A 17,491-nucleotide genomic window follows, 5' to 3' on the forward strand; every position below is an offset into this window, starting at 1 on the left:
ATGGACAGGTCAAGGAGGCAGGGATGAGAGGGGAAGGGGGGCTGGTCTTGGGATGAAGCCGCGGGTGGGGAGATTTTGAAGCTAGTAAAGTCCACATTGAGACCATTGGGTTGTAGGCTCCCAAGGCGGAATATAAGGTGCTGTTCCTCCATTTCCGGGTGGCGTCGTTGTGCTACTGGAGGAGGCCCACGATGGACATGTCGTCCAGGGAGTGGGAGGGAGAGTTGAAATGGTTTATTTGCTGATAGATGGAAGCTTTGAGCCCAGTTTACGTCAGGATTGAACCTGAGAACTGGGGAGCGATGTCTAAACTGCTATCAGAGACGCTTCATTTTACAGACCACGTTTTGATACTTCAGCCCTGGTTAAAGAAGTGAGATCGGACACTGAACAAACCAAAACAGTGAGAAAGGCAACATTTATCTGTCACATTCCGAAGCTTGCATGCCTTGTTTTCTGTTTTGGCGCTTTTTATTGCACCAGGGTGTTCGTCATTTACTCCTGCAACTCAGTCTGAGGGAGGCCTTGGAAAATTCAGTGTTCATGGTGGACAGGGGGAAGTGCTCACCATCTTCTTTGCTGCTCCATTTACACCTGAGCATGATGCTCCGGAGCTCCTTCTTGAAGTTATTGTTGAGGAAGCCGTAGATGATGGGGTTGACGCAGGTGGAAGCCATGCCCGCGAGGTGACAGAGGGAGAAGATGAGATTGTGCTGACAGTGCATTATAATTTGCACATCCCAGTCCACGACCGCGTTGAAAACGTGCAGCGGGAACCAGCAGACCCCGAAGCCCACGACCAGGAAGCCCAGCAGCAGGGTGATCCGCCTGCTATTCGGCAGGCTGCGGTTCTCCTCGCCTGCTCTGTCCAGCAGGTCCCTCCTTGTCCTCAGCCGCCAGTATATTCTGCTGTAACACACTGTAATGAAAGCCAGGGGCACACAGTACTGGAAACCCAGCAGCCAGGTTGTATAAACCAGCTTCTGCTCCTTGGAAGGCCAAGACTCCGTGCAGACTGCCTCGTTTACCAGGGGCGCCAGGGGAACAGGAAGATTCAAGAAAAGTTCATCTGTGAGAACATGAAAAAACACAAAGGGCAGGGAGACGGCGGCGGACAGGCTCCACGTGAGGAGCAGCGCCACATAAGCTTGAGGGACACTGGGTTTCCAACCCGTGGGGCGGAGAATGAGTTGATGTCTTTCCAGAGCAATCATGACCAGGGAGAGCACAGACACGGTCACCGACAAACACTGGAAAAACGGCACCATCTTACACAGGACTTCACCAAAAGCCCAATAGTCCATGAGGGTGTAGGCCACTGTGAAAGGCAGACAGAAGACACAGATGGTCAGATCCGACAGCGACAAGTTGGCGATCAGCAAGTTGGTCACGTTGTTTTTCTCCTGCCTGGCGATCACACAGACCAGGCAGATGTTTCCCAGTAAACCCACGACCAGCACAGCAGTGTAAGAAGTTAGCAGGAAGATGGTGAGGGCCGCTGATGTTGGGCATGGATTGCCAAAATCCAGAAGGTGCCCCCAATCCGTGGCGTTGCCAGAGAGGGAGGAATTGGCAGATAGCAGCACTGGAGCCTCCATGGCCGGGAGTGTTGTTGTTGCCTCCTCCCGGTCACTGGCAAACACCGGAGGAGACTACACATCGGGTCAACATGACTGTCCCTTTCAAATGGTGAGTGCAGCCAGCGTCGGCCGGAAGAAAACAAACTGTGGAGAAAAATCACAGCGCATTTAACTGTAGAATTCAGTGAGACGCTTATCTACAACAGGTCCATCCTAACACTACTCCCTCACTGATGCACAGCTTAGATAAAGAGTGTGGTTACTGTCTAGCACCCAGGTGCAGAGAATAGCGATACAAACTGTGGTATCAGTTAGTAAAACCTGATAACAGAGGGACAAACCTCTGACAGTGCGATCCCACCTTCAGGAAGTGTCTCTTACCTGGTCAACTTCTCTTTGATCCTGGGGCAGTCCGGGATTGGGACCTCAACAGCAGCTCAGGGGAGGAAGCAGAAGACGGACCTTTCCAGAGGACTGTGTTTGTAATATGTCCGGAACCGGGGCGCTGTTTGGGAATGATCTGTGATGATGAGATCTGGTTGGATGCCGAGCAAGCCCCTGTGTATTCATTCACTAAACACCACCGCCCTCTCTCGGCGTGGGAAGCTTGAAAATGACTTCACGACCCTGCATTTCATGTTCCTCCCGAATCCCTCCAACGCCGATTGTTCCGGCAACTTCTTCAAGTGTAACTTAGTGACTTTATGGAGAGTGTGCAGGATGGGAGTGTTAGCCACTGATGACTTCCTCCCATCACCCCACCCGTATTGTGAAAACATCTCGCCATACATACCGCCCAGGTTCTCGGGGCAGACTCGAACTTGCAGTCTCTGGCTCAGAGAAATGGACACTACTCACGAAGTCCGTGCCCTGAATGTGTACACTGCTTGGTGAACTCCGGTCTTTATGAGCACTTGACTGTGGAACGCTTTCCCTGCCCATTAACTCTGAAAGAGGCGGTTTGATTTGAAGTTGTTTTAGAAATCTGAATTTATTGTTGTATGTTTCAACATTGAGCGCATTTATTTAATCACGATCATCGTGATTAAATAAAAATAAATAAAAACAGAAAATGCCTCAAATACTGGGGGGCGGGGAAGCAGAGATCACAATGCGTTCGTGGGAAGCTATTTCAGTCGTTCGTTGGAAAGCACCTCAGGAAACCGGACTGACAAAAAGACAGCTGAGGAGATTGGGAACGTTAGGAAACTGAGGCAACATAAAATAGACAGGATAAAACGGCAGGACATGACACAGAGAGACGTGGTTACTGGTGAACGTATCAGCATTATGTCAACAGCAGGAACTTCCAGGATTGTGGTCAAGTGAAACAGCTTGACTCCCTGGGACTAACTGACATCTTCCAAGGCTCTGGTCACACTTAGAGACAGATTGAAGGTGTGCAAAAATCTATGCATCTGATGTGTTTGGTCAGAAAGGTAGAGGTGACAACACCAGGAACAGCGAGTACCTTCTACTATAGAAATAGCTGTCTCATACTTAAAACGGTTTTCGGATTCAGGAAAGTGAAGCAATTTTTAGTGGTTACTGGAAGTACATGTAAAAGCTGACTCACAAAAGTGGCATCAGCACATTTTTAGTTGTTAGCTCAAAATGTTAACATTTGTTCAAATGAAATGTTAGTGAAAAGGACTCAAAGGTTTCCAACCATCATCAGACCAACTTATCCAGTCAGTGATACACCCAACAATAGTGACCTTCACCCATCACCCCAAAACGTTAATAGAATTAGCTTGGCTAAATTGTTTGGCTTCGCTAAATTGTATCGCAGTCTTGGACACACATGACTATCATTTTATTTTCAGCATTTTAGATTGTGCACTGAAGTGGAAAAACGAATTTTAAAACCAAGGACTGAGGAGTTGCTGCACTTTAAAACATGTTACTAAATCTCATTGTGTTGCGTCTATTGCTTTGTTCAAGCAGCGGGAAAAGATGTCTGTAGACTGCGTGCCACTGGGGTGTGTGCAGCGTGAGATTTGGCAGGTAACAAGTGTCTGCTTGATGACAAAAACAGAAGTTGCTGCAAAAGCTCAGCAGGGCTGGCAGCGTCTGTGAAGAAAATCAGAGTTAACGTTACGAAACGGTCAGCTGCCAGACCTAATGAGCTTTTCCAGCAATTTCTATTTCTATTTTTGTTTCTGATATACAGCATCCGCAGTTCCTTCGGTTTTTATTTAGCTGATTGGTGAAATTGTGACTAGTTGTGAATGCCACAGATTATCAGGCTGGCAACAACTTTGGCTCCCGGGTAGCTGAGCAGATTGTGGATGCGAACTGTACGTGTAGCTGTCTTTTTTCCACAGTAAAAAGACCTGAAGCAAGCCAGCTTTTCTGCAAGCAGTTGCTGCAAGTTGTAGTCTTCAAGCAGTAACCAAGAGACTGTTGTTCACGTGCCATTTCTCTGCGTTTTCTGTGAAGTGAAAGAATCTGGAGAAGGGGATTGAGGAAATGTGTTCTGGACATTCAGTACATCAACAAACTCCCTTAACCTGAGCCGAGTTTCTCCAAACGGCTGCCGAATTATAGCAGCCAATGAGAAAAGGACCTGAGAAAATTCTGATTGCATTCCGAAAAATGCTGTTTTAATGTAGTATTAATAGATACAGTTGCGTACGGCTTCGTTGACGGTACTTAGCAAGGAACTATATTAAAACATGAAACCGGTTTTCCAGTAACGACGGCAGCCACTTGCGCTGAGGACAACCAATCATTTTACAAAGTGTAGGGAGTGCATTTTCACCCTACAGACTGGTGAATTAGTTGAATTCCTTACCACAGAAAGCCATTGAGGTCAAAACTTTGAATATTTTCAAGGAGATAGATATATTTACAGCTAGAGGGATCGGAGGAAATGGGGAGAAAGTCAGAACAGTGCACAGAGTTGGAAGTTCAGCCTTAACACAAAAATATCCCAAAGCCGGGCCCATGGGTTAAACTGCATAGATGAGGGACCATCTCTCATGTTTATGAGATATGGGTACACTAAACCAGCATCAGTTGTCTATCCCTAGTTGCCCCGGAGAAAGTCGTAGTGTACACTGCAGTCACACAGGGACACTCACAGCATTATTGAGGAAGGAGTTCCAGAACTTCTTCCCAGCAACAATAAAGGAACAGCAAGTCAGGAGGGTAAGCAACTTAGAGGGGAACTTGCAGGCATAGTATTCCCATTTATCTTCTGCCCTTCTCCTAGATGGTAGGGATGGTGGGGTTGGAAGCTATACCAGAGCCTTCGCAATTGTTTTTGCAGCACTCTTGTAGATGGTATACACTAGCTCCTGAGCTTTACTGGCAGAGGAAGTGAATGTTGAAGGTGATGGATGTGGTACCAATCAAACAGGCTGCTTGATTGTAGATGGTGTCAAGATTCTGAGTGTTCTGGAGCTACACTCATGCAGGCAGGTAGACAGCATTCCATCACTTTCTTCTGTGGCCCAATTATTGATGTGGATTAACTCAAAATGGCACAAAAGCAAACACCTGACTTACACATTATTATCTGATAGCCAAACACGATGCATGCTCATCTACTGAAAGCGTGTGTACTGGTACTGCTTGAGAAAGAACACAGGTTCGAGCTCTACTCCACCAACAACCTAACACAGAACAGCAGTATACCATTTGCAAACCTTGAGCCTATTTATGTTCTGGGGTAGTACTGCAGATGGTGGAGAATCTGAGATAACAAGGTGTAGAGCTGGATGAACACAGCAGGCCAAGCAGCATCAGAGGAGCAGGAAGGCTGACGTTCCGGGCCTAGACCCTTCTTCAGAAACAGGGGAGGGGAAGGGGGTTCTGAAATAAATAGGGAGAGAGGGGAAGGCGGATAGAAGATGTAACCCTGCAGCCCAATGGTACCAATGTGGATTTCACAAGCTTCAAAATCTCCCCTCCCCCTACCGCATCCCAAAACCAGCCCAGCTCATCCCCGCCTCCTTAACCTGTCCTTCCTTCCACCTCAAGCCCCACCCCCATCTCCTACCTACTAACCTCATCCCGCCCACTTGACCTGTCCATCCTCCCTGGATGGACCTATCTCCTCCCTAACTACCCCCCTACACTCACCTTTACTGGCTCCATCCCTGCCTCTTTGACCTGTCTGTCTCTTCTCCACCTATCTTCTCCTCTATCCATCTCCCCCTCCCTATTTATTTCAGAACCCCCTTCCCCATTTCTGAAGGAGGGTCTAGGCCCAAAACGTCAGCCTTCCTGCTCCTCTGCTGTGATCATCCAGCTCTACACCTCGTTATCTCCTATTTATGTTCTATCCTTTTTAGATATGAAAAGATATTACATATCACATATGTCTAGGCTGAATTTAATTTGTCAATTTTGCCAATTCAATTCACTCAATATTTGCAACAGGAGCAGACAGACAGACAGTTGAAGCTGTCAGATCAGCCATGACCTTACTGAATGGTAACAAAGGATCAAGGGGCAAAATAGCCTATTCCTATTTCTAATTCTTCTGTTATATTAAAATACTTCAAATGCAGCTTGTCACATCTGAAAATGTGAATATTTGGCTTTCTACTCAATCAAAGTCATTAATACAGTGAATTATTGCAGCTTCAATGCAAAGACAGCAGTGGTTACTTCCTATCAACTATCCCTAGCAGAAGCTAAACACCTCAAAGTTTATAGAAATCATATCCACACACATTCACCTGTCCACTATTTTAATCACCTCTGCAAAAACTGATTAGGAAAGTCAGACATAATCTACCCAATTACAACATTTACACTAGATCTCATTACCAGCTAAACAGCCTTTTAAAATAACCTATGACCAGATCACCTAAATAATCTATCAATTAACAACGTCCAAGAAATGAAGACAGGGGAGCAGCTGAATATTTACAAGGTGTAAAGTCACTTATGTAAGGATGGGCAATAAACACTGGCCAGCCAGTGATGCCCTGTCCCATAAGAGAACAACAAATGATAAACTAGCAATTGCTCATCAAACTGATATTAAGGTAACTGGTCTGTAATCCATTTTCCTACAAGTTTTTTTGAAATAGCACATTATTAGGGAACTCTTCCTTATTTTAGAAACTTGCACATGAAGAGATCTTTGTAAAACTATTACCACCATTTAAATAAAAGTTTTAAAAGTAAAACCTCAGCCACACATGTTGAATGTTAAATGTTATTTTTCTTTCATTCATTCTTACAATGTGGGCATTGCTGGCTGGGCTAGAATTTATCATCCATTCCAATTGTCCTGGAGAAGGTGGCAAGGGCCCACCTTCTTGAAACACTGCAGTCCATGTCGCACAGGTACACCTGCAATGCTGTTTAGGAAGGGAACGTAAGGATCTCACCCAGCAACAGTGAAAGAGTGACAGTATATTGCCAAGTGAGAATGGTGTACAGCTTGGAGCAGAACCTGAACATGGTGGTCCCATGTATCTGCTGCCCTTGTTCCACATGGTAATCAATATCAAAGCTGTGTGTTGGAGATGAAGTGATTGGATATCCAATGTGGTGGATATGGTGCTAAGCAAAAAAAAACCTTCATTGTCCTGAATGGTATCTAGCATCCTGAATGTCGTTGGAGCTGCAATGAAAAGTGAAACATTTAGCATCTTTTAAGTGCTACATAAGTCCTAGCCTCTGACCTGCTCTTGCAGCCTTGTTTATATAGTTCTGGTTCTAGTTAGTAGTAATCCTTAGTCACTCGAGACCCATATAAAACAGATGAGGGAATTTCCCACCCCGACAGGGTTCAGTGTCTTTTATCTTTCGTCTTTCAACCTGTCTTCCAAAAACAGTGGAAGCAGCGTTGAGTATTGTTCAGGCAGAGATGGGTAGTTTCTTGGTTAGGAAGAGGGTGAAAAGTTCAGGGTAGTTTATGGGTGAGGTTACAACTACATCAGCCACGATCTCAGTAAACAACAACAGAGGGTTTGAGTTATAAAGGATAGGCTGGGATTTATTTTTCCCCCACTGGAGCATAGGAGGTTTGAGAGGTGACCTTAAAGGTTTATAAAAATCATCAGGAGTATAGAGAAGGTATCTTTTCGCCAGCGTGGGGGATTTCAAGACGAGGGGAGCATATTTTTAAAGGTGAGAAGATAAAAAGACAGCCTGTTATTTAAAAAAAAAAGTGGTTCACGTGTAGAAAGAACTTCCAGAGGAAGCGGTGGATGCAGGTACAGTTACAACATTTGAAAGACATTGAGATAAGTTCATGAATAAGAAATGTCTGGAGGAATATGGGCCAAGTGCAGACAGGTGGGACTAGTTTAGTTTGAGATTATGGCTGGCACAGACTGGTTGGACCGAAGGGTGTGTTTCCATGCTGTATGACTAATGGAACAGGCTCAAGAGACCAAAAATCACCTCCATCTCGATAGTGGAAAATTCAAGAATGGTAATGCCAACAATAAACAGGTACCCTCTAGGTGGCAATTGCCATTGCCGGCACACTGCTGAAAGTAATATCTGTGCCACACCTAAGACTAAAGCTAGATATTATCCAGGTCCTGAGGAGTTACAAACCTTTCAGCATGACGAATGCTACAGCTTTTCCATGACTGATGTACATAAATGCTAGAATGCTCAAACCTTTACAACTGAGAAACCTCTAAACTCAGCAGGAGGAAAACACTACTGTAGAATAAAGTATAGGAAATTGGATTTGCAGAATAGAATAACGACTAGCACCATGACAAACTTGAAAATTTTATTTCTAATAAAAAAAACCTTTTTTTTGATTTTTTTTTACAGTTTGTACATCAGCATTCCGCATACATCAGGCATTGAAGTTTGCGGCAAGGAGAAGGTCCATGCTCTTGACAATGCTGAGGAATTCTGGTCTTCTTTACAAGCAGGAATCAGTCTCCTATTTGTAGTGCTCTAAGCAGCTGTTTACAGAAAGTCTTGACTAAGCTGTATTTAAAGCTGCAGAATACAGGTCCTACAAACTTTCATCACCTGATACTTACTTTCTGTAGGCCCTGGTTTAATCCTTGTGTGCAAATATCCAAACCCAAATGGTTTTAAAAAGAAACAGCAGCATGACTCTTGCTCGAGGAAACTAAAATCTCAAGGGTTGCATTTCTTAGTTGGCGTACATCATAATTAAAATTACCCAGCCATTCCTTCTGCTCATCTCACACTGCTGCTGCCAAAAGCATTAATGCAAAGGGAAGAAAATCCACACTGTTCCCAGCAGCCAGGTTTTTAGGATCTTACGTGTCACTGGAGGTAACATTCAATGCCAGGCCTCCTCTCAGTCCTAGATTCAAAGAAGTGATTGCATATTGCAAGTGAAAAAGCAGGTGGCCTGAACAGTGCTTGGTCAGATTCCCACTTCAGCTCTGCTCTCCTGACATTCTAACTAAAATGGTGCTAGAGTTCTTGTGGAAATGAGCTCGTTACATTGGCAACCCGTAACCTCATACGGTATTGATTAACCTGGGTTGCGATAAAGAAACCTGACTGCTGTCTAACAATTTTAATGAATTTCACCATCAGTATATTTGATACAAAAACTCAAAAAAAAAGGGGGAGAGAAATCTCTCATCATCTGTCAGACTGAGAGGCAACAGCAAGATCTAGTGACATAACCTCAGTGCTGATTTATTTAAAAACAAAGGTTAAAACAATGGTGCCAGAAATTGTCTTCTGATGGTGACAGAAAACCATGAGAATTTAAAAACATCCAGTGGAATACTGCCAGACTGAATTTTGAATCAGGTGCCTACAACCAAATGCCTGGCATTACTTACAATAGTAAGGCAGTCTGGCATTCCTGGCCAACTGCATGCTGTCAACTTCCTGCTTCTCTTGAACAGCTGAGATCATAAATGTGCAATATCTTAGAGAGGGTAAGAGCACAACAGGAGTGAAAACTAAACTGAATAAGTAAAAAAGCAAAAGAGTAAAAAAAAAACACTATTTATTTGCCTATTCCACTTGCCCAGTGGTTAAACGTCTGAAATTAAGCTCATCATTTAGAATCCAGGCAGCATTAAGTCAAACAAAACAAAAAAATCATCTGCATGTATCCACTGTGCAAAATAAAAAAAACCACTTTCAAAAGAAGTCCCACTTTAAAAAAACACTTAACAGCAGGACACAAGTAAGATCAACAACCTTAAAGCTGCAGACTAACCCTAAGTCTGCACTCCAGGAGTGACTTTCTTTCAAACTATTCCCTGCTGGGGAGAGCAGGCAAGGGAACTGCAACTAACACTTGAATAAGGAGATGTCTCCAGCCATCTCTCACAGCCCACACAGTTGGATTCCTGAATTCGGGTCATCACTATCAAGTACTTTGAAAACTTTGTCTGTCTGTGTTTTGATTCCCAATTTCCTTTGTTCTGTAAGAAAATAAATCAAATACAATACATGTCACACATTGGCAAATGGTTCATGTAAACCAGACAAATGCCTCAGAAATAGTTCTTAAAAACAATATTTCAGAAGCCCAAGTGCATCCCTCCAGAACTTTTGCAAATCAGCACAGCTCCCTGTGTCCATTTACAGGAAATTTATTTTAAAAATAAAGCTTAGCAATACCGGGATTCCTTTCATCAATCCAAATGTTAGTTATTACCAGCCACGTACTCTTCATAATAACCTTCCTTTCCTCTCTGATGCCTTTGTACATATGGTTTCTTCCCAAACCCGGGTACAACTTCAGTTTCGGTCTCTTATGCAAAGCAGTTAGCTCAGTTACCACTAATGATTGTGGTAAAAGGCTCAGGTACAAGCTTGATAGGATAAAAATTGGTCTTAAAGATTCACCTAGATTGACTCAACATCTTTCAATTAGAAAATGGCTGCCTGAATGAAGTCTTAATTAAATACCCAGAGGTTTTTCCAGGAAGGTGTGGGGTCGAAAGGAGCAAACAGGAAGCAATTCCACGATTCTGCAAGGACTGCCCAGTGCCAGTTGCCGTAGATGCAGTAACCAGAAGGCTGGGAAGGAATCAAAGCAGTCTAGTTTGCTGAATGGGCAGCACCAGTCGTACAGATTGTTCGCCTTCGTGGGGATTTTAAACAAACTGTAAACCACTTTTCAGAGCTGGATAAATACCCAATCTCTGTCAGAAGATTTATATGCAAAGTTGGCAGGATCTGTCCTTCATGAAGCTGGACACGAGACATGCATACTTGAAATTGCAGTTAAAATAAGGATTCTCAAAGTATGCTATAATTAATACCCATAACGGTTTATACCAATATGTGAGACAGCCATCTGGGGTATCATCAACCTGTGCAATTTTTCAGCAGATACTGGAGAATATTTTACAAAGACTACCCCAGGTTATCATTTATCTAGATGACATGCTAATAACAGGGAAGATCAATAAAGGAGCACTTAGAGAACTCTGGTCAGAGTCCTTAGGTGTTTCTCCCAGGTGGGCCTAAGTCTTAGAAAGGAAAAATGTGTGTTCCAGGCACCCCAAGTGACCTACTTCGCTACACAGTGTCGACAAGACCAAGTGACACCTGTTGGAAGATAAAAGGAGGGTGATCAAAAGGTGGCATGGCTCCCACATCTGTACCAGGGCTTAGGTCTTTCAGTTGACTGTTGAATTATTACAAAAAGTTCATACATAGCCTGGCCTCCATCCTGGCACCTTAACTCTTTAAGAAGGGAATCAGCCTTAGAAGTGGTTTGGTAGCCAAGCCTTGACTTTCAGGGAAGTGAAGAAACAGCTATCATCCTCTAAGGTGTTGGCACTCTCTGATCCTAAGTGAGATCTGGTATTGATATGCTACATTTCCCCATACGGCACTGGGGTAATATTAGTTTATAGACGACTCAAGGTAGAGGAACGCCCAATAGAATGTGCATTCCGGACTCTGGCTAATGCAGAGCATAAACGTGGCCAAATAGAGAAGGAAGATTTGGCAGTCATATTTGGAGTCACGAAGTTCCACCAATACCTTTATGGACATAGATCTGCAATAATAAAGAACCACAAACCCCTGCTAGGACCTCAGAATACGAGTTCACTAATTGGACCAGATTAACAGTCTCAATTAGGGAGCCCTTGTTGATAAATAAAACACAGGAGTGTCAGACATCCTGATACTCTGATAGCTGGCTCTGAGGGAGCAGGATCAGGCTTTCCACATGCAAATAAAAGGGTGACTTAATGTTGGGATACCTCCCTATGTGGAGATATTTCATTGGGCATCATATTTCAAATTAATACTGGCGGATGGGTGAGTGTGAGGTAATTCTAAAACTAATGGTGTTCAAAAGAAACCAGGGACACATGTTTTGAACTTACTGCCAAGATCACTGCGGTCCATCAAGATCTGAAGCTCACCATCACTTATCACTTGGTCAGTGGAGCCCTTCACCACTCTGTGGGAACAAATGACAAACCGTTTCAGACAAGTGAGACTTGTGATGAACTAACAGTCTGCATTTAGCCATTAGTCAAATTTAACAGGAGTTACTCAATGAAATTACAGATTAGAAATAGTCAGCAGGTCACGTGACACTTAAAGTCTGGGGCTACAGATCATTAGCAGTTTGGCTCCCTATAGTTGTTATCAGACCTGAGTATTTTCAGATTTATTTCGTGACTCTGGAAATAAGACAGTAGCAATACAGCAAAGAGGACAAGTGTGTAATGTAAGACAGCATGGTGTCAGATGAAAGCAAAACTCAGATCAGTTGTAAACACAGCAGACAACTTTCAGAGGGTGTGGGAACTTAAGCCTCCACAGTATGGAGAAATGCACAAAAGGTTAAACAATCTACTTTACCTTTCATGATCCCGAGACTTCAGCAATTCCATCAGCTCTGTAGAATCTAGACAGCTCCTGGACTGGTTCAATCCTGACTTGCCCCCTTTGAACTTATCTGAACAGGAATGGAGAAAGAGCCTCATGACCATTCTTAAATGAGACAACAGAGTACAGAGTACAAAGTTCTGAGGGTGCTGTAGGTAAGACTGCATTCCACTATAAAACAACCACAGTGCAGATCTAGGCTGACGTTTCGGGCCTAGACCCTTCATCAGAAAAAAAAATTTTTTTTTCTGATGAAGGGTCTAGGCCCGAAACGTCAGCCTTTCTGCTCCTATGATGCTGCTTGGCCTGCTGTGTTCATCCAGCTCTGCACCTTATTGTCTCGGATTCTCCAGCATCTGCAGTTCCTACTATCTCTGATTCAATAGTGCAGATCTAGTCTCCTTTGGAAGTAGATCTTAAATATCTAATTTCCATTTATTTGCAAATGGAAAAAAAAAGAAGTGTTCCTAACTGGTCACACTTGGTCAATAGAAAACGTGAATAAAGAGTTGCTTGGAGTCAGTCAAGGGGTATAACTCAGATGGAAAGCAAAGTTTTAATCTGATTTTCTTACGATGAGAGAGAGGAGAATAGTGATGTTGGGGAAAGGGATATCTTTACCAGCATCAATGAGTCTCAAGTCAGGCACAGTACAGCCAGATTCATAATTGGTGTTGCCCCACATTATGGGTCAATAAATGTGGAGTTGGAAAAGCCCAGCCAGTCAGACAGCATCCAAGGAGCAGAAAAGTCAACGTTTTGGGCCAAAACCCTTCGTCAGGACTAATGTTTCGCCTGAAATATTGACTTTCCTGCTTCTTAAATGCTGTCTGACTGGCTGTGCTTTTCCAGCTCCACACTTATTGATTCTAGCTTCCAGCATCTGCAGTCTTTACTGTCTCTCTGCCCCACATTATGTTTCAGCCACAACCCCACAAGAGCATCTCCTACAAAACCAATGATATTTTCTTCATTCCCTCCACTATTCTTCCTGAAGGCTGTGACTGAAATAATCCACTGGTGCCGAATCCCGGACCGTTTTAAAGCATGTCTGCTGGAAGCTGGATTCAAGTGACAAACCAATTTCAATCGGAGTCACTTTCACTCAGTCTGCCATGGAGTTCAGCCTCAAATTCACTAGAGGTTTAATCCGTAGTGGAATGTATATGGGGTAGAGTTCAATGTGTTTATTAATAGCATGCTTCGTGGAGTGCCGTGCTTCCAGGAATTCTCGTGCTTGTCTCTGCCTAGCCTGTCCCAGGATCTTGGTGTTGTCCCAGTCAAAGTCGTGGTTCTCCTTGTCCATGTGGATTGAGATGAGTGAGTATTGGTCGTGTCTTTTTGTAGCCAGTTGGTGTTCATGTACTCTTGTTGTTAGTTTCCTTCCTGTTTGTCTGATGTAGTGTTTCTCTTTAGTTGACCCACTCCCTGACATGGACAGGACCAATATCATCTACAAGATCCCCTGCAGAAACTGCGAGAAACACTACATTGGACAAACAGGAAGGAAACTAACAACAAGAGTACATGAACACCAACTGGCTACAAAAAGACACGACCAATACTCACTCATCTCAATCCACATGGACAAGGAGAACCACGACTTTGACTGGGACAACACCAAGATCCTGGGACAGGCTAGGCAGAGACAAGCACGAGAATTCCTGGAAGCACGGCACTCCACGAAGCATGCTATTAATAAACACATTGAACTCTACCCCATATACATTCCACTAAGGAGGGAACCCGGAAGTGAGACAATCCATCGCAACAGACCCCAGAGTTTAAAAATCAGGCAGGAAAACACACTGACGCTTCATCAGAGGCTGCACTGAGGATGTTACCAAGCACGGTAACAAAACGTCTGCGGAACAACAAACCAGCTTGGCGAGCCAACCAACCTCAACTAGAGGTTTAAGTCAGCATTCAGTGCACTGTGCCAAGATCCTGTGAAGCTCATCTTTCACCATTCCAACCCATGCTACACATGACATATCTGTCAACAAAACAATGAGAAGTAGGCCATTTAGTCCCTCAAGTCTGTCCTGTAGTTCAGCAAGTTCGTGGCTGATAAGAATCTGACCTCAATTCCGCTTTCTGATCTATTGCTATAATGTACAATTCTCTTATTAGATTTTCTTGTATCAAAAATCTAACTCAGCCTTGAATGTATTCAATGATTCAACCTCCCCTGCTCGCTGGGGAAGAGAATGCCATACATCTGTGGCCTCGGTTTAAATGAGAAATTTCTAATTAAGTGGTCTCCCCTAGTTCCAGGCATCCCCGAGAAAAGGGGAAACCTCTTAGCATCCACTCCATCAAGCTGCCTGAGAATTTTGTGTTTCAGTAACATCACGGCATTCTAAACTCCAATGGATATGGACAAAACTTGTTCAACCTTTTATCAGAAGACAGTCCTGTCGTCCTAACAAACTTCTGAATGGCTTTGAATGAAATTAATTTTATGTAATATTCAATGATTTGGACATTGAGTGGCCAAAATGGAAAGACCACAGCCCCAAGGAAGAGCAGGCATTTAATACTAAATTAATAATTAAATAAAACGACCCACTAACTTTTATGTATAACCATCTTTTCAAGTCGCCTTTTCGCCGTAGCTTTCTCCACAATCTTCTCATCGATGGTATTAGCTGTTACCAGGCGATAAACTACAACCGGCTTAGTCTGACCAATTCGATGGCAACGATCCTGAGCCTGAAGATCTGCCTGAGGATTCTGGAATGACACAAGGAGAGAGACCTCAAGTTCCCTGCAGCACTTCTATCATTCACTACCTGTCATTCAGTTAACAGATTTGAACCAGATACTGGCTTCCTATTGACAATAACACTCAATAATGTTAATGTTGCTTCAGCATTAAATATTATTGCCAATGCAAACATACATTACTCCAAAGGGAGTTGTCTTCAAAAAGATGCCAACACATGAACATTGGCTATAAAAAGGTCCAGCTTATACAATAACCTGTAAAACTGGCTGCTACCACTGTTTTTAAGCATGCCTAGGAATCCTCAGGGCTTTTTTTTAAAACGTGCTCTTTCTTCAAGATAAGTCATACTAGGCAGTGATTTTACTCAGCTATCAGAGGTCACCCTCATGTTAAATGTGCTAATAAGACTTTAAATCCAGTACTCCGCTCAAATAAAGATGGGCAGCTCCAACATGCATTTCTTAAAAAAAAAAGTGGCTGCATCTGTAAAGAGGGTGAATGCCTAGACAATCAACATTTAAAGTTTTCATTATGGGAGATATTTTCTAATAATTATTATTATGTTGAGGCTGAGTTGTATCACTCAGTTCCAAATTCCAAAACACATTGCAATGGACAGCACAGAGTACAGATGGAACAGGGATCTTAGGGTGCAGTGGTAGTGTCTCTACCCCTGGGCCTGGAGACCCAGAATCAAGTCCCACATACTCCAGGAGATAATATCATGTCTGAACAGATTGATTAGAAAACAGAGTACAGATGGATTCTATGCACGGTGTTACAGAACACCCATAAACTACTGGAAGCTCATTTCGCATCTCAAAACAGACCTGCGTCCACCATTATTTTACTCTTGCACTAGGGGGAATGTTTTTGTAATGCAAACATCACAATAACCTGCTACAGAATGTGTGCCACAAATGGTATAGCAGAGTTAAAAACCCTGACTTCAAAATGATATTCCAAACTGCACTCTACTGATCAGTTACAGTAGATTCTACCCAGTGCACAAAGTAGTATTTGGTGTCTATATCAATGATTTGGATGAGAATGTACAAGGCATGATTAGTAAGTTTGCGGATGACACTCAAATAGGCAGTATCATGGACAGTGAGGAAGTTTATCAGAAATTGCAGCAGGATCTTGAACAGCTGGGGTAATGGGCCGAGAAATGGCAAATGGAGTTTATTATAGATAAGTGTGAGGTGCTGCATTTTGTAAAGTCAAATCAGGTAGGAGTTTCATGGTGAATGTTAGGGCCTTAAGGAGTGTAGTGGAACAGAAGGACCTTGGTGTTCACGTACACTGTTCTCTGAAAGTGGAGTCACAGGTAGACAGGGCAGTGAAGAAGGCTTTTGTGCCCTGACTGAAGGCCAATGTTTCAGAGTATAGAAGTCGGGAAGTTATGTTGCAGTTGTACAGGATGTTGGTGAGGCCACATTTGGAATATTGTGTTCAGTTTTGGATACTTTGCTATAGGAAGGATGTTATTAAACTGGAAACCGTGCAGAAGAAATTTACAACGATGTTGCCAGGACTCAAGGGACTGAGTTTAGGGAAAGGTTGGACAAGCTAGAACTTCTTTCTTTAGAGTGTAGGAGACTGAGTGGGAATCTTATAGAAGTGTACAAGATCATGAGAGGCATGGCTAAGGCAAATGCACTTTGTTTTTCCCAGGGTTGGGGAAATCAATGACTAGAGGGCATCAGTTTAAGGTAAGAGGGGAAAGAATACATGGAAACCCAAGGGGGCAACCTTTTTATACAGAGGGTGGTACGCATTTGGAATGAGCTGCCAGCTGAAGTGGCTGAGGCAGGTACATTTACAACACTTAAAAGGCATTTGGACAAATACATGGATAGGAAAAGGTTTAGAAGGATATGGGCCAAGTGCAGGGAAATGGGTTTTGGATGGACATTTTGGTCGGCATGGACCAGTTTGGGACAAAGGGCCTATCTCCGTGCTCTAGGACTCTGTCGTCAACAATCTCAGCGACAGTCACAGGATTAACAGTAAACTTCAGTTGGTAGCTTTAAGCCTATAAAGTCACTGTTAGTTAACAATACTTACCCAGTCACTATCGTATATAACGACAGTGTCTGCTGCCGTCAGGTTAATGCCCAAACCCCCAGCTCGAGTGCTCAGTAAAAAGATGAAAACTTCAGGATCGCTGTTGAAATTGTTTATCTGGGAAAAAGTAAAGAGTAGCATAGAAATAAAATACTTTCTAATGAGCAGTACTGCTCTCCAACCCATCACCAATCCAAAATTCATGTTAACAATATGTATAGGCCATTGTATCCAATATCACATCACAAGAGACCAAGTAAAGAAACTCAGGAAGAGTACAAACACTGTAAAGACATTTAACAGGCCATCCCAGATG

At 43.3% G+C, this 17,491-nt stretch overlaps 2 protein-coding genes across 2 annotated transcripts in view; both read right to left on the reverse strand.

The window, feature by feature from the left end:
* Window positions 1-167: 167 nt before the first annotated feature.
* LOC109917365 (neuropeptide Y receptor type 4-2-like) lies at window positions 168-2,062 on the reverse strand. Its single transcript, XM_020517182.2, has 2 exons — window positions 1,962-2,062; window positions 168-1,724 (listed from the first exon to the last, which is right to left on the reverse strand). Exon 2 carries the CDS (start codon window positions 1,596-1,598, stop codon window positions 492-494), a length of 1,107 nt encoding a protein of 368 aa, XP_020372771.1. The 5' UTR covers window positions 1,599-1,724; window positions 1,962-2,062; the 3' UTR covers window positions 168-491.
* Window positions 2,063-8,275: 6,213 nt separating this feature from the next.
* Window positions 8,276-17,491, reverse strand: part of hells (helicase, lymphoid specific) — a 40,802-nt gene continuing 31,586 nt past the window's right edge. The window contains exons 7-11 of the mRNA XM_048609150.1: window positions 17,176-17,292; window positions 14,951-15,110; window positions 12,348-12,444; window positions 11,864-11,940; window positions 8,276-9,937 (exon numbers count right to left, since the gene is read on the reverse strand). Of these exons, the coding sequence (XP_048465107.1) occupies window positions 9,840-9,937; window positions 11,864-11,940; window positions 12,348-12,444; window positions 14,951-15,110; window positions 17,176-17,292 (549 nt within the window). The 3' untranslated portion in view covers window positions 8,276-9,839. The remainder of the gene's footprint in view (window positions 9,938-11,863; window positions 11,941-12,347; window positions 12,445-14,950; window positions 15,111-17,175; window positions 17,293-17,491) is intronic.

Source organism: Rhincodon typus, chromosome 20 (assembly GCF_021869965.1).
Source record: "Rhincodon typus isolate 14 chromosome 20, sRhiTyp1.1, whole genome shotgun sequence".
Taxonomy (NCBI): domain Eukaryota; kingdom Metazoa; phylum Chordata; class Chondrichthyes; order Orectolobiformes; family Rhincodontidae; genus Rhincodon; species Rhincodon typus.